The 25,009-nt window shown below is 52.0% G+C and overlaps 1 protein-coding gene and 1 pseudogene across 1 annotated transcript; both read right to left on the bottom strand.

Moving 5' to 3' along the window:
- Positions 1-1,776: 1,776 nt before the first annotated feature.
- LOC128826841 (probable G-protein coupled receptor 33) lies at positions 1,777-24,504 on the bottom strand (annotated as a pseudogene).
- On the bottom strand, positions 13,248-25,009 carry LOC128826840 (probable G-protein coupled receptor 33). The gene is made up of 2 exons (XM_054010345.1): positions 24,712-25,009; positions 13,248-15,133 (listed from the first exon to the last, which is right to left on the bottom strand). The coding sequence occupies exons 1-2, from the start codon at positions 24,886-24,888 to the stop codon at positions 14,090-14,092; spliced, it is 1,221 nt and encodes a 406-aa protein (XP_053866320.1). The 5' UTR covers positions 24,889-25,009; the 3' UTR covers positions 13,248-14,089.

The raw sequence follows: 25,009 nt of genomic DNA, 5'->3' as shown, positions 1-25,009 counted from the left end.
GCTCCTCTTCCCCCTGCCCCATGCAGATCCCAGCTCCCCCCACCTCGGCAGACCCCAGTGGCCGATGTGGGACCAGCCCATTTCTGGACCCCAGCGAGCAGGTGGCCAGCATCTCCCCTTGCACATGGCTCTGCCCGCAGCAGGAGGGGGCGGGGGGGGGAAGTGTTCAGACACCTGCTTGCAAAAGAGCCTTCCGGGCTCATCTCACCGCTGCAGGGTGTTGCACAAAGATAGTGTAACAGGGAAGGGGGTGGGGGTGTTGTAGCAGAGGCTGGCCCTCAGCGTGTTGCTGGGAGCGATGAACCGGAGAGGTCAAAGCACGGAATACACCACTCCCCTCCCAGAGCCAAAGATAGAACCCAGGCATCCTGGCTCCCAGCCAGCCCCTGTTCTAACCACTAGACCCCACTCCCTTCCCATAGCCAGGGTTAGAACCCAGGAGTCCTGACTTGTATCCCTCTTTGCTCAAAGGGAATCCAAGCTTACCTGGCTATGTATCGGGTGGGCACCGGGGGAAAGGAGCGACCTCTTCCCCTACCACCGCCGGAGGAGTCGATGGCCCAGAGCAGCTCAGCTCCCTCGTGGGGATGGGTCCCACATCCGAAGGGTTCTTCTGAGCAACGGGCACTTCCCCTTCCAGAGCTTGGTGGAAGGACCCAGGTCACATCTTGTTTCCCACCATAGCAGTTTCCCAACATGCAGTGCACAGGGCTGACGGCCTCTGCAGATCCCTGACCTGGCCTTGCCCTGCGCAGATCCCAGATCCCCCTCGACAGATCCCTGACCTAGTTTTACCCTTCACAGCTCCCAGCTTGTCCCCTAGCCGGATCCAAGCTCCTCTTCCCCCAACCCCATGCAGATCCCAGCTCCCCCCACCTCGGCAGACCCCAGTGGCCGATGTGGGACCAGCCCATTTCTGGACCCCAGCGAGCAGGTGGCCAGCATCTCCCCTTGCACATGGCTCTGCCCGCAGCAGGAGGGGGCGGGGGGGGGGGAAGTGTTCAGACACCTGCTTGCAAAAGAGACTTCCGGGCTCATCTCACCGCTGCAGGGTGTTGCACAAAGACAGTGTTACAGGGAAGGGGGCGGGGGTGTTGTAGCAGAGGCTGGCCCTCAGCGTGTTGCTGGGAGCGATGAACCGGAAAGGTCAAAGCACGGAATACACCACTCCCCTCCCTGAGCCAAAGATAGAACCCAGGAGTCCTTGCTCCCACCCCCACCCCCCACTCTAACCACTAGACCCTATGACCCTGCCAAACCTGGGAAGGAACCCAGGAGTCCTAGCTCCCAGCCCCCCCCTGCTCTAACTCACTAGACCCTATGACCCTCCCAAAGCTGGGGATGAAACCCAGGAGTCCTGCACCCCATCTCTGCCCCCAACCACTAAACCCCTCTCCCCTCACAGAGCTGGGAATAGAATCCATGAGTTCTGAACCGAGGATAACTCAGCTATACTGATTTATATCAACACAAGATCTGGCTTGTTCACTCCATGCTCCCACTGGATTTCGGGATCAATTTCCCAAACTAGTGATTTTCAGTGTCTCTATGGTTGGGGGTGGTGTGCCCATCTTGACACCACTTACAGGGACCAGGTTTTCAGAGAACAACGACTCAGCTCTTTCTGAAAAGCAGGGCTCTTTGAAGGAGTTGCATGTCAGGAACCTCCAGAATTTACAGGCAACCAAAATGATGGACCACTTTAGAAAGTGGAGGTCTGTAGGTGTTTTTATAAGAATCTCCTGCAATGAAGCCACAGAACTTGGACTTCTGAAAAAACACAGCTCTAGAAGGAGAGATCATTGGTCCATGCACTTCGTCAGCAGAATGGAGAGTCTTCTCTATTTTAGATACAGCAGCAGGAGGGGTTTTCTTTTAATTAGATCACTGTTCTGGATATTTAAAACCATTGACAGACCTAGAACCATGAGGTTATACAACCAGACAGGAGCCTAGAACCCCACCATTAAATCGGTTTTACTACATTGACTGGCTTTAGAACTGATGACATTGTAGAACAAATGGTATCTGATCAGGTTTTAATACTTTGAGAGCACAGAAGTTTGTAGAAACAGCCAGGATTCTGGAACCCACAAGACACCACAGAGTTTTAAATCATTCAGAAATCATGATTTTAGTACTACTCAGAAACCTAGAGCCCACAGGACCCTACCTGGCTTTGGCACATTGAGAGATCTGGAACCCATGGGATATTATGCTGTGCAAAACTATTTGGACATATAAAAACTACCAAGGTTGTAGCGCCAGCCTGGAATCCAGAAACCATGGGAGCCTATCGAGTTTAAAACCATTTGTAGACATGGCACCTCCTGGGTTCTAGAACCAAACAGGAACCTGGAACCTTCTGAACCCTACTGGATTTTTTTAAACACACCAAGAAACGTAGAACACACATGATTATGGGGCTAGCTAGGAATCTAGAACCCAAGGGACTCTATTCAGTTTTAAAACATCGAGACATCTGGAACTCATGTCCAGAATATCCAAGACTCTAGAACCCACGAGATTCCAAGTTTTTCTCCATTTCCATGGTGTCAATTTCTGGCCCATGTCTCCTACTAGATTCAGGTCCAGACCCATCACTACTGAGATCCTCATCAAAAGCTGCTTTGACCAGAGCAAACAGAGATGTCCTTGCTACCTGCTGGAATGTCCCCCCTACAAAAAGGTAGAGGACTGGGCTGAAACAGACGTTGAAGCAGAACATGATGATGAAAATGACCAGGAAGCTGCCTGTTACTTACTGCGGCACATTTCTGTAGAACATCAAGCCATAGTAGAGGTGGTAGGGCAGCCAGCAGAGGAAGAAGGACACCCCCGCAGCCACCATTACTTTGAAGGGCTTTCCACTCTGTGCCAGGCTCTTCACCTTCAGCTCCAGCCCCACGCACACGTAGCAGCCCGTGATGGTGCAGAAGGGAAGCAGGAAGCCCAGCAGGAACTGGACTGTGAAGACGGCCAGGTAGACCCATCTCCCCAGGTCCTGCATCTCAGCTCCATTCCAGTCTCTGGAGAGGGTGTAATTATTGATGCAGGTGATCCTGCCCGCATCCACATGGGTGTTCCAGAAAGCCAGGTAGGGAGTGCTGAGAGCGAAGGAGACCAGCCACACACCTGCAGCCAGTTTTCATGCCTGGGTCAGAGTGCGGTGATGCCAGGACCAGATGGGGTAGCAGGTGAGTGTGTAGCAATCCAGACTGATGAGAGCGAGAAGGAAGACAGAGGAGAACATGTCCATAGAGATGCAGGCATTCAGGAGCTTGCACATGGCCATGCTGAAGACCCAGTGGAAATCCAGGAAGAGGTAGACGGCGAAGAAGGGGATCAGCAGGGTGACGAGGAGGTAGCAGGAAGCCAGGTGGAGGAACCAGAGCGTGGTCACCGTCCTCCTCATCTTCAGCCCCAGCACCCTCAGGTACAGCCCGTTCCCCACCACACCCTCTGGCAAAGTGGTGAAGAGCAGCATGGCCGCAGCCAGGTGAGTGGCCCTCATGGCTGCTGGGGTCTGTCTGGAATTCGCCCCAGTGATTGGTTGGAGAGTCGTGTTGCCTTGGTACATGGTGCCCTGGAGAGAGGTTGGAAGGGATGACAGAGGAGGGGAAAAGGGGGAGGGGAAGAGGAGGTAGGGAGAAATAAGAGGGGGTTAGGAAGGCACGATTGGAGCGGACCTCTCTGGGTACCCTCTGGTCCTCCAGAATATCCAGACTGGGTATTCTCAGCAATTGGGCCATGGCCAGTGGAACTCACTGCTACAAGATAGAGCTATGGGAGGTGGCTGGGGGAACAGAGTGATATTGAAAATAGGAGGAGAGGAAGGAGTAGGGGAAGGGAAATAGTCTATGGGCTGAAACCCACAGCTACACAGAGAATGCTTCGTGTCTTTGATCTGGGGGACTGGCTGGCTCCGGAGTGTGGGGCACGTGTTCTCACTTACCATGTAGTCAGGAGGTCATTTTCTCCAGAAAGTTGGGTTCCCCTCAGGGGGTTCAGGGTTCCAGAGCTGAGTATGGGGTCTGTAATGAAACTCTGAGGAGGGCTGCGCGTTACTCCTAGAACAGGAAGTGGAAGCATTTCACCTAGAGATGCACCCACAACATGTTGATAACACACAGGAGCTCTCAATTCTCTTTTCCTTGCTCCCAGCCCCCTACTGCTCTCACCCCATAGACCCCACTTCCCTCCCAGAGCTAGGGAGAGCACCCAGGAGTCCTGGCTCCCAGCCTCCCCCGCACCCCGCTCTAACCACTAGACCCCACTCCCCATCTTGGGCAGGAGTTTTGTCCTGGTGATTCAGCCTTTGGTGAGAGTTTCTCTCAGTGCTCTTGTTCTGTTCCCTTGGGAAAGGATTTTCTGGACTCAAGGGCCCTTTCTCTTCATACAGGCATGACCCAGTAGATGAGCTCCTGACCAAGAGTCTAGTGGCTAGAGCAGGGAGGGCTGGGAGGCAGGACTCCTGGGTTCTATCCTCAGCCCTGGGAAGGCAGTGGGAGTTATTGGTTAGAGCAGGAGAGGCCGGGGGTCTGGAATCCTGGGTCCTATTTCCAGCTGTGCAATCTCCCCATAGTCCCTGTGGCACTCTCCCATCATTCAAGAGGTTGCCAGCCTCCATGTGGTTTTTGGAGCAGTCAAAAAATTCAGAGAAGCTCTTTGGGGTGGGGGAGGGGGAAGCAGTAGTAAAGGGCCTCTTGACTAAATGGTCCCGGATGGTCCTTGCTCGCTGTCCCCCCACTGCTGATGGGGCAATGCACGTTTCAAGACAATACGACTGCACACATGGATTCGAGAGGCCTTTGAGACATCGGCTCTTCAAGCAAACCTTTGTCCTCAGGAGCGAGGGAGAGGAGGAGTTTGCAGAGCAAAACCTGCCCAGGGCAGGACTCAAAAACTCACAGGTCTGGGGCATTTCCTGGGTTTGAGGATGGTCGCACTTGCTGAGGGGATACAGCTGGGGCCCTGCATAATTATACGTCCCTCCCCTCCAGTTCAAGTACCCAGGCTCTGCTAAGCTACAACCTCAGCCTGTTTTTTAAGCAGCTGAACTTTCTGTTGTGGGTTTTCCTGCTAAGACGGAGTCTGAGCTGTGGCTTCCATTTGTGGTTGCCGTTGTCCAGATCCAATATAGCAACTGGGGGCAGGTGTGTGTGCAAACAAGATCCAACTAGAACAAAGTGTGACCTGACCACGCAGATGCGGGCTGGAGGGGACTGCGGCTTTTCTTATAATAGGTTGTTGGCAACAGTTGTTGCTGTGGTGTCAGAACGAAACAAAAAGTAAGAAAAGAGAACAAACAAGAACGGGCCAACTAGCATCTCCTGCAAAGGTCCGCGTTCGACAAAACGGTGTTACCAACTGTCATGGGTCTGTCATGGGTCACATGATCCGTATTGTTTTCCTTAAAGCCCCAGCTCCCGGCATCAATGGATCTGTGACGATTTCAGCCTTCTCTCTTTAAAAAAAAAAGGAAGTTTCTAACCCTCATGGCGGTGGAGAAAACTTCCAAATGTGCCCCCAGTGCCCCCTACAGGCTCAAAAAGCAGAAGGCAAATAAATAACCTCCCCTATCCAGTCTGTTTACGTGATCTCGTGATTTTGGGGGAGCCTGACTCAGGATTTTTGAACATTTGGGGATAGCGCTATGGAGAGAACCGGAGGAAGGGGAAGCCATGATTTGAGGGGGGCAGTGTGCAGACAGAGAGACGAACGGCTGCCAACAGCTTGGTTTCCCCAGGTGGCAGGCAGGAGAGGAAATTGAACAGGTTTCAATTGGATAATGTGGCAAAGAAAAATACACAAGTCTTAAGGAATAAGTGGTGGCGCTGTGCATGGTGGAGAAGCGTCCCGAGAGGCAGGAATTTTGCACTGGAAGTCAGCCAGACGGGGAAAGTATAAATCAGTTCTAAATTGGTCTACAACTGGCAGCGTGATCTTGTGAATGTGGAGACGTGTGGGACTCCTGCACGTGTGGAGACTGTGTGTGGCATGGTGTCAGACTCGGCGTGAGCTAGGGCAGTGACGGAGACCAATTGAACTCCTTGCATGTGCTGTGGGCCATACAGCAGGCAGCTGAAACCACAGCAAGACAATCAAAGAGGCCGGGTGAGCCAGAAAACCACGTACGTAGGTTGCTGTGTAAATCCGCCTTTCATAAGCACCCAGATCTGCGGTCACGGGCTGGAGGGCATCCTGCTGCTAAAAAAAAGGCCGCCATCAAGAGCCGTGAAAACAAGAGAAGCCAGAGGCAAGGAAGGGTTGTTATAAATGCCGTCATAGCCAAATGGAACCGTCCTGCATGTGGGCACAAATGCCCAAGGTGTGGCAAATGCAATCACTTTGCCAGTGTGCAACTCCGGAAAGGAAAAGTCCCAGGGCAAATAGATGTTTTTTCCTCATTGAAGCAGATGACCAATCGCAGGATCTGTTCCTCAGTGTGGCTAACCCACGGGACCCCCTGCCACTGGACATGAGTGGCATTTACCCGTGGGTCTCTGTAACACGGTGCCTGCTACTCGAGTGCCCCCTTGTGGCCATAGGTCACTCTGCAGCACCCTTCCTCACTGCTGGAACTCACTGCTACAAGACAGGATGGCAGATGCAGAGGGGAAAGGAGGACAGTGCAAGAGGGAGAAGCGGAGAAGGGGGAAATAGTCTACAGGGTCAAACACAGAACCACACAGAGAAAATGATGTGGCTCTGACCTGGCTGCTTGGCTGACTCAGGGAGGTGGGGAAAGAGACAAGGGGCCTTTCCCCTCTAGGGGACGCTGGATCCACCGGAACCACAGCAAACCCCGGTATACAATAGGAGGAGAACAGGGGGCTGAGAACCAGATAGAGGAACCACTGGCTGGTCACTGTGCTCCTCATTTTCAGCTCCAGCACCCGCAGGTCCATCCACCCATGGCAGGATAATGGCAAAGAAGAAAACTCGCAGCTGTGAAATGATTTCCCCTCCCACCCACCTGGGGGTGGTCAGAGATGGATCCTCTGATGGTGCGGGGGTTGATAGCAGTGTCAGGGCAGGGGAGATCCTTGGCATAGGAGGGAGGGACCAAAAGAGGTTGGAGAAAGGAGGGCAGACAGAGATACTGGGACCCTCATGCCTCAGCAGTGGAAGAACAGTATCTCCTTCACCACCCAGCCAAAGACAATCCACCTTATAAACAGAATAGAACCCAGGAGATCAGGCTACTGGCCCCTCCCCCTGTTCTAACCACTAGAACCCACTCCCCTCCCCGAGCTAGGGAAAGAACCCAGGAGTTCTGACCCGTGACCCCCCTGCTAGGATCTAGACCACTAGACCGGCTAGACCCCTGCTAGCATCCTATGTCCCGTTCCGGTGCCCACAGTCCCAGGGGGATGGTGATCAATCAGGAAGGGGTCAGAGAAGAGCCAAGAGAAAGATTAAAAGATCAGAAAACCTCCCTTAAGCAGCTTACAGGTGCACACAGAGAGTGGGCAGAAGAGGGGTTGGAGGGACAACAGAGGAGGGGAGAAGGGAGACTGGAAGAGGAGGAAGGGCAAATTAACAGAGAGGGTTAGGAATGCACTATGGGAGTGGACCTCTCTGGGCACCCTCTGGTTCTCCAGAATGTCCAGGCTGGGAATGCTCAGCAACGGGCCATGGCCAGAGGAACTCACAGCTACAAGATGGAGCTAAGGGCAGCAGGGGAGGGAAAGAGGGATAGCAGACGTGCAACAAGTGGGGAAGGGGACAGGAGGGATGTTTGGCTCAATGGGGCAGGGAATAGGACACAGGGCCTTTCCCCACTAGGAGGCACTGACTCTGAACTGGCTTCAGGACCTAGGACTGCCTGGCTAAGGGAGGTGGGGATCGGTGCTGTTGGCTCCTAGCATGCTGGAGCTGATGCCTGTGGAACTCACTGCTACAAGGTAGAAAAAGCCACTCCACCCCCACCCACCTTGTGCTTATCTGCCTGTCACAGTAATTGCTGCTACACCCTGACTCGAGAGAGCGTGCAGGGTCGTTATCACTTCATTGTATCACAGGAAGCCTCAATCCACCGAGCTGCTTATCTACCCCACAGCCGTGCTGCAGCTCTGCACCAGGGACCTCTGGGCTATTGCCTCTGTCACAGAATGCACCCCCCCCCCAGACTTGTTAGACTCGCGACCCCTGTACTCTGCAGAATGGCCTAAAGGTTAGGTAAGGGGGTATGGGAGCCAGGCCCCCTGGGTTTTATCCCCAGTTCTGGGATTGGGGAGCGATTTAGCAGGGGCGGGAGGTCAGAACTCTTGGGCTGTGGGAGGGACGTGCAGTCCTGTGGTTTAGAGATTCATAAATAGAAAACACCTCATCTGATGAACATGAAACAAGAGAGAAAAATTCACCCAGGTCACAGATCCAACCAATTAACTCTGTCTTTTGAGTCCCCATGTTTACCTCATTAATACCCAGTGGCAGGTAGTCCCACTGGTTTGCCTTGGTAATAGCAAATGTCTGTGGCTCCTAGATAGGTTTAGCAAAGAAATTCCCCTTCAGACCCAAGGAGGGGCCTCTGCCCATTGTCTCGACTCACCTGGGCAGCGCCGGACCCAGCGCAGAGAGAGACTCGGATGGTGTGTGTTTCCGCAGCAAAGTGTCCGTGAGTCTGTGCTGTCCTGTGTGTTGAGGTCACTTCCCTTAACTCTGTGTCTTCTACACGCTCCGCCTCCACCTGGTCTGTGAGCTGGAGAAGCTGCAAACCATAAATGGCAATGACCATTTGGACACTGTCTTAGCAAAGAAACCACCTAAGAAACAACCACAGCTTTAAAACTAGCCCCCTCTCCCCTGCCAGAGCCAGGGATAGAACCCAGACCCCTGGCTCCCAACACTCCAGCATTTCTAACCCTCTAGACTCCACTGCCCTCCCACAACCTGGGCTAGAACCCAGATGTCCTGAGTCACCTCTCCACTGCTCTCACCCCTAACCCTGAGGCCTCGGCAGGGAGCAAGAGCCCTCCAGTCCCAAGGCTGCAGCGGGGGTCTGGGCACTGGGGTTTCCCCCACCTCCACCCAGCGCTTCTGCCGGGGAGTGGTCTCGGCGTGCAGGGGTTTCCCTGGACACGCCCACCCAGTGCTTCTGCCAGGGCTCTGGGATTTCTGCTGGGGCAGGGCATCCATTTTTCCGGGGGTCTCCAATTGGCAAGAGCCCCTGGGCACAGACCCCGTCAGTCCAATGGATTATCCACTACTGCCCAGCTGGGCTCCTTAGACCGGTCAGGCATGGAGGGTCAGGGACACACAGAAATCTGGGGTCCAGCGGTACCCTGTGTCCATATATCAACTCCACCCATCACCCCCTCGCAGGCAGTCGCATGTGTAAAGGGGCTAGAGCTTCGACGGAGCTCTCAAAGAGGCACGTGCCCCAGAGACACGGTCACAGTGGTTGGCATGAGGTGCGGCCAGGCTGATGCCCCGGGGTTGGACGTGAGTGTGCAGAAAGGAAAGGGCTGTTGGATTGAGGGGGCCGCTTGCAACCAGGTGCTGCAGACGCTGAGCTCAGAACTGGGAGCTCGAGTCCTGCCTACAGCAGATCTGCTAAGGGCGCCCCTGCAGCTGTGCTGCGGAGAAACTTTTTCCTGTCAGAACCAAGGAGTCAAAGTTCTCTGAAATCCACGCGCCCACTTGGCTTGGCTTGAAATTGGCCGTCTCTGAGCAAGACCCGGGGCAGAGTGAGTGGGGCAGGTTCAAAGGGTTGTGATCCGGGGCCCTCAGTTAGAGCCGCATGAAAAGGAGCCGCTCTTAATTTTTTCACACCACTCTAAAAACCAATTGCAGACTCGCATCGACCTGGAAAGTGACACCAAGCTGCAGGGGCTCTGCTGGAGTCTGCGGGAGCCAAGGGCAGTCGTTTGATCAGGGATGTCAGGAGATGCAGCCCCCTGAAGGTGAGCTGCTGTTAATATTCACACACTGCACTGACACCCCCATGCAGGGGGCAACTGCCTTGAAAACCAGCACTGAGGAACGGAGGCGGGGGTGGGGTTTGTGACACAAATTTGGGGTCATTTGGTCAAGGGGTTCCCGCGATACTGGCCCTCCCCACACATGCTGTTTGAACATGTTCAGATGGTTATAATATTCTCAGTGCAGAGCGAGGGGAAAAAGCAAAGAGGTCGAACTTTGGGAAACATCAAGCCTGGTTGGTATGCCACGGGACAGAGGACCGGTGTGGCCGTACTGCAAAAGTGAGTCCGCACCTCAAGCTGTTCACACCTGTGTTTAATAGCAGTTCACACCTCTGTGAGGTACGGCTTCCACCGCAAATCGAGGGTGAGTAACACCTATGCTCAGCTGACACGTGGGGGCTTAGACACACAGCCACTGCTCTTTTGAGCTAAACATGGAGATGTTTGAGTTCTCATCCCTATTATCAGCTTTGACCTGGTGTCTACAGCCACAACGGGGCTGAATTGGGACCACAGATGGCATGTAAGTCCTGTGCCAATAACCAATTCTTCGGGTCTCTGGTTGCGCTGAATAATCAGGGGTAGTGGGGGTTGGAGTCCTGGACTGACTGGAACCCAGGAGTTTCCAGAACTAGCCAGATATCTAGAATTCTCAGGACACTATTGTTTTTTCACACATATAGATGCTTGGATCCCTTGAAGTACTAGAGCATGTCAGATCTGATTGGGTTTCAAGACATTGTCACACCAAGAACTCAAGAGGTTCAAGAACTAGCCAAATATCTAGAACCAAGGTGTAAGGCTACAGTGTTGTCATAGATATTTTTTAATAAAAGTCATGAAGAGGCCACAGGCAATAAACAAAATATCGTGGAAGCTGTGATCTGTCCCTGACTTTTACTAAAAACATCCCTGACAAAATGGGGAGGGAGTAGGGTCCAGCACCGTGCCACACCCCCCGCAGTGGCTGGAAGCTGCAGAAGCCCCATTGCCCAGTAGCTGGGCGGGATCCCCCTGCTGCCCTGCGGGGCTGGAACTGTAGGGATCCCTCCCGCCCATAGCCACTGAGCAGTTCCAGGGTCCCTCTGTCACTGGTGGTGGCAGCTGGGAGCAGCGGGGGGCCCTGGTTGTTCGCAGCAGCTCAGCCACTGCAGGGGGGAACTTTGCAAGCAGTGGTGGCTCGGCAGCTCAGGGGTCACCGCCGTCAGTTGCTGGAGGGTCCCCTGCCACCAGTGGAAGCTGGGCTGCTGCAAAGTCCCCGGCTTCCATCAGTGGCAGGTGAGCTGCAAGGCTCCCGATGTCATGGAGGTCGCTGAGTTACAGTTTTTGTGACTTCCGCCACCTCTGTGACATAATCTTAGCGTTACTCATGCGGTACTATTGTGTGTGTGTGTATTTTACACACACACACTTAAAAACCCATTAGAACACCATGAGGTCTAGACATTTGAGTGGTTCTTGAACCTCTTGGGTTCTAGGTCTGCCAAAGTTTTTGTAAACCCAAACTGGTCCTATGTGGTCTACGATGTCATATATGAGGTTGGAAACTAGAATGTCCTAGACCACATAGGATCTGTTTGGATTTTTATACTTTGGCAGACCTAGAACCCAAGCTGTTCAAGAATCAGTTATATATCTAGAATACATAGGACTCTATTGGATTTTGAAACATACAGTGGCTTGGAAAACATGATGATCTAAATCTAGCCCACATCAGACCAGTTCAAATTCAAAACACTGACAGACCTGAGACCCAAGGTGTTAAGAACTGGTCCAGAATTCCTATAATCCATGAGATCCTATTGAATTTTGAATCAGCAAGATGTGTTATCTGTCACGGTTGGCAGTCTTCTTTCATCTGAACAGTTGGAATGGGAAAAAGATTGTTGAAATAGAGGAGTTAAGCACATGTCTAACTTACCTACAGCCTCCACCCAGGGTTGGTGGCCCACATAGGCCTGGCTTCCTCAGATACCCCAGTGGGTCCAGGTCACAACTCGTTCAGCTCCCCAACAACATCTGCCTGACCTCTGGATAGAATCAGAGATTCCAAGGCCAGAAGCAGCATGGTGGTCCCCTAGTTAGGGTTACCATATTTCAACAATCAAAAAAGAGGATGGGAGGAGCCCTGCCCTAGCCCCGCCCCCGTCCTGTCCTAGCCCCGCCCCTGCCCCTTCCACTCCCTCCCACTTCCTGCCCCCTCAGAACCCCCAACCCTCCCCCCCACTCCTTGTCTCCTGACTGCCTCCCAGGACTCCACCCCCTCCCTAAGCCTCCCTGCCTCTTGTCCCCTGACTGCCCCCTCCTGAGACCTTCCCCACATCCTAACTGGCCCCCTAGGACCCTACCCCCTATCTGTCCCCTGACTGCCCCAACCCTTATCCACACCCCCACCCCCTGACAGCCCCCCCCAGAAAGCCTGACCCATCTAAACCCCTCTGCTCCCTGTCCCCTGACTGCCCCCTCCTGAGACCCCCCCACCTGTACCCTGACTGCCCAAAACCTTACACCCCCAACCCCCAAACAGCACCCCCGAACTCCTGACCCATCCAACCCTCCCCCCTGCTCCCTGTCTCTTGACTACCCCCCCAGAACCTCCCTGCCGCTTCTCTGACCCCCAGCCCCCTTACTGTGCTGCAAAACAGCGCACTCAGCAGTGGGGGAGGGGAGCAGGGTCGGAGCTCCAGGCTGCCGGAGGCCGAGGCGAACGGCCGGCCGGGGATCTGCGAATGCAGGGAGGGAGCGGGAGGGAGAGAGAGGAGGGGACTGGTCTCAAGTTTCAGGGGAGAGGAGGGGGAAGTGAAGGAAGGGCTCTGGCTGCCGGAGCCCATGCGAGTGGCACGATCCGGCCGACTGCCCTGTAAGCCGCGCAGGCTCTGCATGGGGGGGAAGTCCAGACATTGACAAATTCCCCCCGGACGCTATTTTTAACTCAAAAAAGCCGGACATGTCCAGGGGAATCCGGACGAATGGTAACCCTACCCCTAGTCTGACCTGCTGCAGAAAATCACTGAATTAGTCCCTGGTTGAACTAGAGCAGACCTCTTGGAAATATCTCTTCACCACCCTAAATGTTCATGGGCAGGTGGTTTCTCTGGAGCCACTCCTTGTCCTGCCAGCTTGTTTTACTTACCAGTTGCTCTTAAAATAATCCAGAGCCTCCCCACATGACATATCCCAGTGAGTGGGTCATGTGGTGTTTGTAAATTACGTCAGAGCCGCCCCACAAAACTTACAGAATCTATGTAGTTCAAGGAACACCCAGGAAGGTTTATTTATTATTATTTTTTATTTCAGTAGCACTGGGAGCCCAAATCCTGACTGAGAACCCCACCGTATTAGGCCTTATACAAACACAGAGCGAAAAGACAGTCCCTGTCCCAGAGAGCTCACAATCTAAGGGGACCCATGGATAGAGACCTGGGCTGGGACACAGCTGACATGGGTTTGTTCCCGGTTCTGACACTGGATGGACCGAAGGTTCTACTGGGTGACCTTGGCCTAGTCACTTCCCCAGTCTGTGTCCCAGTTTCCCCATCTGTAAAAACTGGAAGACTGCTACTAACCTCCTTGTGAAGTTCTTTAAGATCTACTGATGATAAGCACTAGAGAATAGCTAGATATCGCTATTATAATGCAGACTCTTCTACCCCTAATGGATTTAAAACCATTTGGAAATCTAGAACCACGATGAAACTTTCAGCAAACAATCTGGAACCTGTTGGATTCTATGTGGTTTGAAAACACTCCAGAATCCAGTGATGTCCTAGATCCAGATGGGAATCTAGAACCCATAGACTTTGAGTTTGAACACATTGAGAGACTTACAGTAAATGAGATTCCAGAGCCAGCTAGTGACGCAGAATCCAAGAGAGTCAATTGGGTTAGAACACATTGAGAGATCTAAAACAAACAAAATTCTGGAGCTTGCTACTAATCTGCTGCCATTGATGATCCACTGAGTTTGAAAAAATTGAGTGACCTAGAATGCATTGAATTCTAGAGAGAGCAGGGAATCTAAAATCCAGGGACACTACAGGGTTTATGAATAGTAAGATACCTGAAACCCATTTGGATTTAGAACCATCAGGAATCTAGAACAAATGGGATGGCAAGATTTCAACTCTCCCTAAGTCTGTGCACCTTCAGGCCATCAACTATTTTGCGTTCTCGACTTCTGACCCATGTCTTCCACTAGACTCGGAGGCACTGCTGCCAAGATCGTCGACAAAAGCCGCTTTCACCAGAGTGAGAAGAGACATACTAAAGACCTGCCAGAACTTCTCCCCCACAAAGAGGTAGAGGATGGGGGTGAAGCAGGCATTGAAGCAGGATGTGAAGGTGTAAATGACCAAGAGGGCACCCATCACTGACTCTGGCACCTCCTTATTGGAGAGCTTCAAGCCATGGTAGAGGTGGTATGGCAACCAGCCGAGGAAGAAGGAAACCATCGCAGCCACCATGACTTTGAAAGGCTTCCCAGCCCACACCAGCTTCTTCTCCTTCATCTTCAGCCCCACGTGGACATAGCATACCACAATGGTGCAGAAAGGAAGCAGAAAGCCCAGCAGGAACCGGACAATGAACACAGCCAGGTGGACCTGTCTGCCCAGGTCCTGTGTCTCAACTCCATTCCAGTCTCCGGAGGGGGCATAATTGTTGATGCAGATGATTCTGCCCCCCTCTAATACCCGGGTCTCCCGGAAAGCCAGATAGGGAGCGCTGAGACCGAAGGAGGCCAGCCACAGACAGACGACCAGCTTCCCAGCACGGGGGAGGGTGCGGTTATGCCGGCACCAGATGGGACGGTGAGTGAGGGTGTAGCGGTCCAGGCTGATGAGGGTGAGAAGGAAGACAGAGGTGAACATGCCCACAGAGATGCAGGTGTTGAGAAGCTTGCACATGGCCGTGCCGAAGACCCAGTGGAAATCCATGAGGAGGGAGACGATGAAGAAGGGGATCAGCAGGGTGAAGAGGAGGGAACAGGAGACCAGGTGGAGGAACCAGAGGGTGGTCACTGTCCTCCTCATCTTCAATCCCAGCACCCACAGGTACAGCCCGTTCCCCACCACACCCACCAGGAAGGTGGGGAAGAGCAACACTGCAGAGGCCAGGTGAGCAGCACTCACAGCTACAGGGACCTGGCTGGAATTCGCCCCAGTGGTTGGTGGGATATTTGTATTGCCTCGGTCCATGCTGCCCTGGGGAGAGACAGAAGAGGGGTTGGAAGGGACAACAGAGGAGGGGAAAAGAGAAAGTGGAAGAGGAGGAATGAAGAAATAACAGAGGGGGTTAGGAACGCACTATTGGACAGGACCTAACTAGGCACCCTCTTGTCCTCCACAATATTCAGGGTGGATATTCTCAGGAACTGGGCTATAGGCAGTGGAACTCACTGCTACAAGGTAGAACTATGGGCAGCAGAGGAGGATATGGCATGGGAGCAGTGGGGAAGGGGACAGTCTGGTAGGTCAAATACAGAGCTATGCTGAGAATGGGACACGGGGCGTTTCCCCCTAGCAGATGCCAGGTCCAATCCGTCTGCAGTGCAGGGACAGGCTGGCTCAGGTATGTGGGGAATCAGCCTCTTGACTCCCAGTATTCTGGTGCTGGTGATGGTGGAACTCAGTGCTAGAAGCTGGAAAAAGCCACCCCAACCCCAACCTGTCTTCTGTGCTGATCTGCCTGTCACAGGAATTGCTGCCATACCCCGACTCGAGAGAGCGTGCAGGGTCCTTCTCGCTCTCATTGTAACACAGGAAGCCTCAATCCACTGACCTACTTCTCTGCCCCACAGCCTTGTTGCCAGCCCTGAACAATATGTTCTATCCTAATTGATTCTCTTGGATTCTGCATCACTAGCTGGCTTTGGGATCTCATTTCTTGTAAGCCTCTCAATGTGTTTAAACAGAAAGTCTATTGGTTCTAGATTCCTGACTGGATCTAGGACCTCTGGATTCTTACCTCTGCCTGGCACTGTGCCCCCCGTTGCCTTGTTAGATTGGAGTTCTTTCTTCTCTGCAGAATGGCCTAATGGTTAAAGGAAGGGGGTGGGAGCTATTCTTGGCTCTGGGAATGAGATGCAGGGAGGGGGTCAGAAAAATTAACCCATGCCACAGATCTCACCTCCTACTTCTATCTATTGGGTTCTCCAGCTTAACCCAGGACTACCCAGTTGCAGGGAATTTCATGGGCTAACCCCACTGATACCCAGTGACAGGGAGTCCCACTGGTTTGCCTTGAAAATGGCAAATGTCTGTTGCTTCTAGGTAGCCTTAGAAAGGAAATTCCCCTTCAAATCCAACGAGGGGCCTCTGCCCATCGTCTTGACTCACCTGGGCAGGTCAGATCCCAGCGCAGAAAGAGATTTGGATGGTGTGTGTTTTCCCAGCAAAGTGTCTGTGAGTCTGTACTCAGCATGCAAGAGCCCTCCCCTGTGTGTTAAGTTCCCTCCCCTTAACTCTGTGTCCTCTACATGCTCCACCCCCATCTGCTCTCTGAGATCCACACACTGCAAACCATGAACGGAAATGATCATTGGACACTGTCTTAGCAGAGAAAACACCCAAGTAATAACAATTGCTTTAAAACTGGCCCCCACTTCCTCCCAGAGCCTGACATAGAACCCAGGAGTCCTGCCTCACAGCCCCCTCACTCTAATGTACTAGATGCTTGGCCAACAGCTCATCTATTGAGGCATGGCCCCATGAAGAGGAAGGGCCTGTATTTTGCAAAAGTTCTTTCCTGACAGGGGCTGCACCCAGAGATAAACGAGCCCCATTAGCTCACAACAGAGGCTGAGTCACAAATAATGCAACTCCCAGCCAAAGAGTGGGGGGTCTTGTGGGTTAGAGTAGGGAGAGGGGGCAGTGGGAGCCAGGGCTCCTGGGTTCTGTCCTCAGATCTGGGAAGAGGGTGGTGTCTAGTGGTTAGAGCAGGTCAATAGCCGTTAGGGGTCCTGTGTTATCTACATGTTGTGGGTACATCCCTGTGTGAGATAACTCATGTGAAATGCTGCCCCTTCCTGTTCTAGATAAAATCTCAGTCACACCCAGCCCTCCACAGAGTGTTGATTACACAGGCCCCATCCTCAGAGCCGGGATCTCTGATGGGAACCCAACACTACTGGGAAAACAGCCCCCAATGGCACGGTACACTAGACCAAGCTTGAAATCTGAGAGGAGTGGGATCTAGTGGTTAGAGCAGTGTACTGGGAGCCAGGACTCCTGGGTTGTTACCCCAGTTTTGTTTGGAGAGTGGGGTCTACTGAGTTGGAATGGGGAGAGTGGGGTGGAAGCCAGGACTCTGGGGTTATAGCCATGACTTTGGGAGGGGATAGGGTCCAGTGACATAGATCAGGGGGTATGTGTGTCGGGAGCCAGGACTCCTGGTTCTTTCTGTATTGGGCTCGGGGACTTGCTGGTTTGTGCAGAGAGGATAATGAAATGCAGGGATTGTCAGTGCTAGGGCTCCACACTTCTGTCTCTCCCTCCCTCTTCTACAATCCCCTTTGTGTTCTTCCCACACCTCCTTAGGGTCTCATGGCCACTCCGCCATCCCAGCGACCCCAGCCCCTCATGGCACCTCTGCCTTCCCTCCCAGCCTGGCCCCTCATGGCACCTCCCCTCCGCCTTTCCAGCCAGCCCAGTCCTGTCCCGTCCAAAAGGCCCCTCTGCCTTTCCAGCCAGCCCAGCCCCGTCCAAAAGGCCCCTCTGCCTTTCCAGCCAGCCCAACTCCTCACTGCCCTTCCACCTTGCCCACCAGCCTAGCAGCCAATGGGAGCAACCCCCAGCTGTTCGGGAAGGGAAGGGAACTGGCAGCTGCATGTGGCAACCTCCCAGTGGGGATGGCTGGCTGTGGGCTCTGCCTATGGGTTCTGGGGCCGAGGATGAGAATGATGATGATCTCCCTCTTGTCCTTCCATCTGGTCCTCACCTACCTGCTCATGTCCTGCTCTATAACTCTGTTCGCATCTACATCTACCTGGGTTTCCGCTGGGTCTTCGGCATGGCCATGTGTGAGCTCTTCAATGCCTGCCTCTCCCTGGGCATGTTCTCTGCCATCTTCTTCCTCACTCTCACCAGCCTGGACCACTGCACTCTCCCCTGCCGCCCCATCTGGTTCTGGCATCACCGCACTGTGGCTCCGGTCAGGAAGCTGGTTGTGGGTGTGTAGCTGATCTCCTTCGCCCTCAGTGTTCCCTAACTGGGTTTTGGGGGTCTCCTGGAGATGGAGGAGGCAGGGTCACCTGCACCAACAAGAGTGGGACAGAGCCGAGACACAGGGCTGGAAGACATGTCTCCATCCGGTCCTGTTTGGGGTGCAGTTCCTGCTGCCTGTCTGCACCAGCGTGGGACGCCAGTGCTGGATGGGGCTGGAGATGAAGAAGAGGGGATTGGAGCGGAGCGGGAAGCGTTTCAAAGTCATGGTGACTGCAGTGGTGTCGTTCTTTGTCTGCTGGGTGCCCTACCACCTCTATCATGGCCTGCTGCTCTACAAGAATGCAGTGCCAGTGTCGGTCACAAGTGTCTTCATGCTTATTTACACCCTCTTGACTTGTTTAAACACTTGCTGCACCCCCACCCATCCTCTACATCTTTGTGGGGGGAGAAATTCCGGCAGGTGCTCAGGATGTCCCTCATCACTTTGCTCAAGACAGCTTTAGCTGATGATCTCGGCAGCGAAGCATCTGAGACCAGTGGGAAACAAGGGACAGATGTTGAGGGATCAGAACTGGAGATGGCCTGAAAGTGCTTAGAGTTAGAGAGCATTGGAAACTTGTCATCCCACCTGTTCCTTCATCCGTGATTGAACTAAAAAAGTGTGGAAGTGACTTGGCCAAGGTCACCCAGACAGCCAGTGGCAGAGCCAGGAATAGTGCCAAGGCCTCCTGAGACTCAGTTCTGGTCTCTATGTATCCTGCCTCCCTAGACAGTGAGCTCTCTTGTGCAGGGACTCTCTTTTTGCTCTGTGTTTGTACAGTGCCTAGCACAGCAGGGCACTGAGCCAGGACTGGGGCTCCCAGAACTACCTGAAATAAAATATAATAAGTAATAATCATTCCTGGGTGTTACTTGAACTACCTAGATTCAAGGTTTTTGTGGTGGTTCTGAAATAATTTACAACCACCCCGTGACCCGATCACTGGGATATTGAGTTTGTGGAGCCTCTGGCTTAGTTTAAGAGCAGCCAGTAAGGAAAACAAGCTGGCAGAACAAAGAGCAGCTCCAGAGAAACCACCTGCCCATGAACACTTCAGGGTGGTGAAGAGGTAACATCCAAGTAATTATGAAGATCCCACCTGCCAGCTCCAGCCAAGTTACAAAACTTTGGCCAAGGCTGGGGGCCAGCAGATCCAATGGACAATAAAGACTTGAAAGGACCCTCCCTGGTGGATTCTCCATCACCGGCAATTTTTAAGGCAGGACTGGGTGTTTTTCTAAGAGATCTTCTCTAGTTCAACCACGGATGTTCTGCATGAGGTTAGAGTAGGGGACCCACATGCTCCTTCTGGCCTTTAATCTCTGAATCTATCCAGAGGAGAGGCAGACGTTGTTGAGGTGCTCCACCAGTTGTCTCCTAAGGCCCACTGGGGTGTCTGAGGAAGCTAGGCCTGCGTAGGCCACCAGCCAGGGTGGAGGGCTGTAGGAAAGTTAGACATGAGCATGTCTGTTCTTTTAAAACCTTGTTTCTCTAAACGCTTCATTGCTCATGTTCAGATGGAAACAAGACTTTGGTTGAAGTTGGCTCCTCATTGTTCAGACTCCGGAAGTCAGACCTGTAGTGTAAACTGCTTGATCCACAGGGTGCTGTAAGCCAGGGTTCAGACTAAGCGTGGGAGAACTGCCAGAGTCCACCTGGGAAAGGTTAAAAGCACAAGGCCTACCACCTGGAGGGTTGCACTCTCAGGACAGAAGTGCAGCTAATCTTGCAAACGTGACATACACTACCTCTCAATGTTTCAATATTCAATAGGATCTCATGGGTTCTGGGAATCCTGGGTGGTTTGTGAATCTCTTGAATTCTAGGTCTGCCAATGTTTTGGAATGTCATCGAATATTATGTGATAAAGAACCTCATGGTTTCCAACCCCCTTTATGTTAAAACCAAAGAGGTTACCATGAGTTCTAGTTATACGGATGGTTTTAGAACCTTTTAGGTTCTAGGCCCATCAACTTTTTGAAACATCATCAGATATGATGTGCGCTAGAACCTCATTGTTCTCACCCCCTATATGTTTTAAAACCCAATAGGTTCCCATGAGTTCTCGCTATACCTTTGGTTCTGGAACCTATTGGGTTCTAGGTCTGTCAATGTCTAAAAACTCATTCAGATCCTGCGTGGCTTAGAATCTCATTGTTTCTAACCCCTTGTAGATTTGAAAACCCAGTAGGATCCCATGAGTTTTAGTATATGCCTGATTCTGGAAACTCTTGGATTCCAGGTTTGTAAGTGTTTTTAAATGTGATCAGTACCATCGTGGTCTACAAGCTCATGGTTTCCAAGGTCCTCTATGTTTGAAAACACAGTAGGATCCCATGGCTTCTAGATATGTGGCTAGTTCAAGAATCTCCAGAGTTCTTGGTTACTCCATATTTTTAAAAATAAAGCCCAGAGCTCAAACCTCCTTTTGCAGGCATTGCAGAACCTGAGAAGATTCTCCACCCTAATGGTGAAGGGAATGGAAACAGGACCTTCTAGACCTGTTTGTGACATTGCACTCCATATTCCTTATGGAAATATTCTTATGATATGGGTATGAAGTAACTTAGATGTACTTTATGCAAGATGGGTCTTGTAAGATATCATTGGAAAGGTTATAATTTACTGAATGTGGTTATCCAATTTATATGCATGTATCATTTCTGTATCGAAAGTAAGGAATATGGACTATGTAACCATTACAACGAGGTGTGTATTGGGAAGACACCTACCAGCTGACATGACATCAAATTTGAAGAGTCATGAGGAAGGAACAACAAAATCATGAAGATACTAATCTCTCTCCCTTCTGGGAGGCATCCAGGGAAGTACCTGTGACACCACTAGCCAGGTGGTCTTGTCATCTGATGCTAAACATTACCTGAGACTTCTTGTAACTTTCCACTGGAAGGAAAGGAGGGTCAAGTTTGGGAAACAAAGGATTCCTGCCTTATGTAAATCTTATTTAAGGGTGGGAAGGAAGGAAAACGGGACTCCTCCTCTCCACGGCCTGTCTGCCCAAGAAGAAAGACTGCTAAAGTCACCCGAAGGGAGGGCAGGGGGGAGTCCCAGACTGAGACAGGAGTCAGTCTGAAAAGAAATATAACTGGAACTCTGAAGCACAGAAACTTTGCAACCAGCCTAAAATAACATTTAGGATAAGAAATTACATGTTATAATGTGTTTCTTAAGTATATTGAGCTTAGCTTGTGTACTTTGTTTTATTTGCTCAGTAATCTGCTTTCTTCTCTCTGCTATCTCTTATACTCACTTAGAATTCACCTTTTGTAGTTAATAAAATTATTTCTTGTTTATACTATAACCCTGTGTGTAAGTTTCATATTAAAAGTGTGGGTGGGGGAGGGAAAGAGGTTGTGCATACCTTCCTCCTCATTGAGGGAGAAGGCAGATTTCATAATATATGTTTGGATCTGCACTCCAAGGGAGGTGGACACCTGATTGCTGGGGAAGTCATTTAAGTTGAGCCTTCCCTGAACTGATCTCAGTGTCTGTTTCGTTCTGTAATTTGGTGTGGCCCTGCCTGTGTGTGTCCTGGAGAAAGCTTAATAGCTTGGCTCAGCAAGACAGGTAAAAAGGGTGCCCAGGTTGGCATAACAGGCAGGCTCAGTGGTATCTCAGCCCTTCTGGTGGCATCCTAAGGGGGGAAGCCTGTCATACTCTGCACCTAGGGGAGGTCCTAGCTCTGGAAGGATTGTTCCTTGGAGGTTTATGGCACAGGACTCTTGTGCAAAGGGCCAAGGGCTGGGGATCTAAGTTTGCCAAAGTGTCTGGTCATGCTTGGAGCTTCAAGGTTTTGGGTGTCTCCAACTTGAGTGGTCTGATATTCAGAAAGTGTCGAGCACCCTCCCTGTGGAAAATCAGGTCTCTTTAAGGGTGCTCAGCTGGGAAACATCCCAAAAACTAGAAGCACAAAAAATTGCCATTTTTTAAAGAAACTAAGCCTGAAAGTCAACAGGGCAATGGAGTGAACAGGCCAGATCCTCAGCTGGTGTAAATCGGTGTATGTCTGTTGACTTCACTTCAGAACTCTTGAGTACCTCTACTGCCTCTGGCTGGGGTCTGGTGTGATAGAGCAGTGTGGGTTGGGAGCGATTACTCCTGGGTTCTATCCCTAGCTCTGGGAGGGGAGTGGGATTGAGTGGTTAGAGCAGGGGATGCTGGGAATCAGGACTCCTGGGGTCTATCCCTGGCTCTAGCAGGGAAGTAGGGTCCAGTGGTAAGGGTAGGTGAAGAACAAAAGAAGGATTCCTGCATTCTCTACATTTTGCTTGTGTATCGAATTGTGAACAGATTCCCATTAAAGGCTGCATCCTCCTGCTGGTAATGCCCCGCCTGCTGGGACACCTCACAGACGGCAGGTTGGATGTACTAAGATGGGGGAGGAAGACATCAGATGCCTCATCTTTAGGTACAAAGACTAAGAACGGTTCCTGTGGTCCACCCCCTGCCAGCACACAACTCAGCACAGTTACTCACTGGAGATTTCCTGTGCAAGCTACAGCCTGCAGCGGTGTGAACTGCCCGTGAGCCAAAAACTTAGTAGTGGAACAACTTTTGCAATATTTCTGTACCAGTCCTGGCCCCCATTCAATAACCGAGTTCAGGGGCTGTCCATGCTCCGCATTTCATGAAGGTCCGAGCCTTCAGTTTTTCCCTGGCTCTGCACCAAGAACATCCTCGCAATCTGAAAATGAGAAATAAGCTCATATTTTGGGGAGAAGGGCTGAATGCTGGGAGCTCCTTGACCCAAATTTGCCACACTAACTCCACCCCAGACTCCGTTGCAGCGTACCAGTTTTCAAGGCAATTACCCTACACACAGGGGTTTCAGTTCAATTTGGATATTATCAGCCGCTCACATTCAGGGGGCTCATGAACTTCCCAACCTAACCGTCACCCATTTCCCCAGCAGACTCCAGCACAGCCCTGGTGGCAGTGTGCCAGTTTACAAGCCAGTCTAAGTCTGCAACTGGGTTTCAGAGCAGTTTGAAAATAGGATGCAAGGGAGACTCCCACACGAGGCATTCTTGTTAGGTGATAAATCTGTGGAATTGTACCAGACTGAAGGTGTCATTAGGAATGTACCATTAAGATGACCTCTCTGGGCCCCCTCTGGTCCTCCACAATGTCCAAGCTGGGTATTCTCAGCAAGTGGGCAATGGCCAGTGGAACTCACTGCTACAAAATAGAGCTATGGGCAGTTGGGAAGGACAAGAGGGATAGTAGATTGGGAAAAGTCAGGAAATGGAAAGTCTAGTAGATAAAATAAAAATCTATGCTGAGACCACCACATGGCTGTGAACTGGAGGGCCTGTTCACTCAAGGGGTCAGGGAATAGCACATGAGACCTTTCCCCAAGAGGAGGCTGTGGCCCTGATCTGGCTTCAGATCAGGGCCTGGGATTAGCTGGTTCAGGGAGGTGGGGATCAGGAGTGTGGACTCCTAGCATGCAGGAGCTGGGGCCAGGGGAACTCTGCTACAAGTTGGAAAAAAAACATCCCTCCCCCACCTCGACTCTTGTACTCATCTACCTGTAACAGGAACTGCTGCTACACCCTGACTTGAGAGCGTGCAGGGTCCTTCTCACCCTCATTGTAACACAGGAAGCCTAAATCCACCACCCTGCTTCTCTGACCCTCAGCCATGCTGCAGCTCTGCACCAGGGACCTCTCGGCTATTGTCTCCATCAGGGACTGCGACTCCCCTCCCCAGGCCTTGTTAGCATGGTGTCCTCTGTGCTCTGCAGACTGGCCTAATGGTTACAGATGGGAAGCCTGGGAGCCAGGATGCCTGGGTCCTATTCCTGGCTCTGGAAGGTGACTCAGGTCTACGGAGTTAGAGCTGCAGGGGCTGGGAGGCAGGATTCCTGCACTGTGGAAGGGATGCGGGGGGTTGTCCTGTGGCTTAGAGCTTCGTAAATGGGGAACACATCACCTGATTAACATGAAACAAGAGAGAAAAATTCACAATGTCAGAGACCCCACCTACTACCTCTGTCTATTGAGTCTAGGGTGACCAGATGAGATGAAGAAAATATCGGGACACCGGGGGGGGGGGAGGGGGGGACACAAAAATAAAATAAAAAAGCCGAGTGCTGCCAGCTGAGCAAAAAAAGAAAAAATTTGAGTCCCCATGTTAACCCCATTAATTCCCAGTGGAAGGGAGTCCCACTGTTTGCCTTGGCAATAGCAAATGTCTGTGGCTTCTAGGTAGGATTACCAGAGAAATTCCCCTTCAGACCCAACGAGGGGCCTCTACCCATCGTCTCAACTCACCTGGGCAGCGCAGAGACACTCGGATGGTGTGTGTTTGCCCAGCAAGGCATCAGTGAGTCTGTGCTTCCCTGTGTGTTGAAGTGTCTCCCCTTAACTCTGTGTCTTCTACACACTCCACCTGCTCTCTGAGATGGAGAAGCGCCAAACCATAAATGGAAATGATCATTTGGACACTGTCTTAGCAGAGAAACCACCTTTAAAATTAGCCCCCACTCCCCTGCCAGAGCCAGGGATAGAACCCAGATGTCCTGAGTCACCCATCTCCTGCTCTAATCACTCACCCTGAGGCCTCGGCAGGGAGCAAGAGCCCTCCAGTCCCAGGGCTGCAGTGGGGGTCCAGGCATTGGGGCTTCCCAGAGTTGGGGACTCATATCCAGCTTCTCATCCACTATAATCCCCAGGTTCTTTTCTGCAGAATTGCTACTTAGCCACTCAGTCCCTAGTCTGTAGCACTGCATGGGATTCTTCCGTCCTAAGGGCAGGACTCTGCACTTCTCCTTGTTGAACCTCAGAGAACAGGAGAAAGCAGAAGCCGTGATTTGAGCAGGGCAGTGTGCAGACAAAGAGATGAACAGCTGC

This window comes from Malaclemys terrapin, chromosome 21, assembly GCF_027887155.1.
Source record: "Malaclemys terrapin pileata isolate rMalTer1 chromosome 21, rMalTer1.hap1, whole genome shotgun sequence".
Taxonomy (NCBI): Eukaryota; Metazoa; Chordata; order Testudines; family Emydidae; genus Malaclemys; species Malaclemys terrapin.
The sequence above is the reverse complement of the archived record's forward strand: the minus strand, read 5'-3'. Positions and strand labels throughout refer to the sequence as shown.

Coding starts and splice junctions, on each gene's coding strand:
- LOC128826840 (XM_054010345.1), bottom strand. CDS start 24,888: ATGCAGTGCTACAGACTAGGGACTGAGTGGCTAAGTAGCAATTCTGCA. Junction 15,134..24,711: donor CTCCCTGCCGAGGCCTCAGG/GTGAGTGATTAG, acceptor GTCTCTCCCCAG/GGCAGCATGGACCGAGGCAA.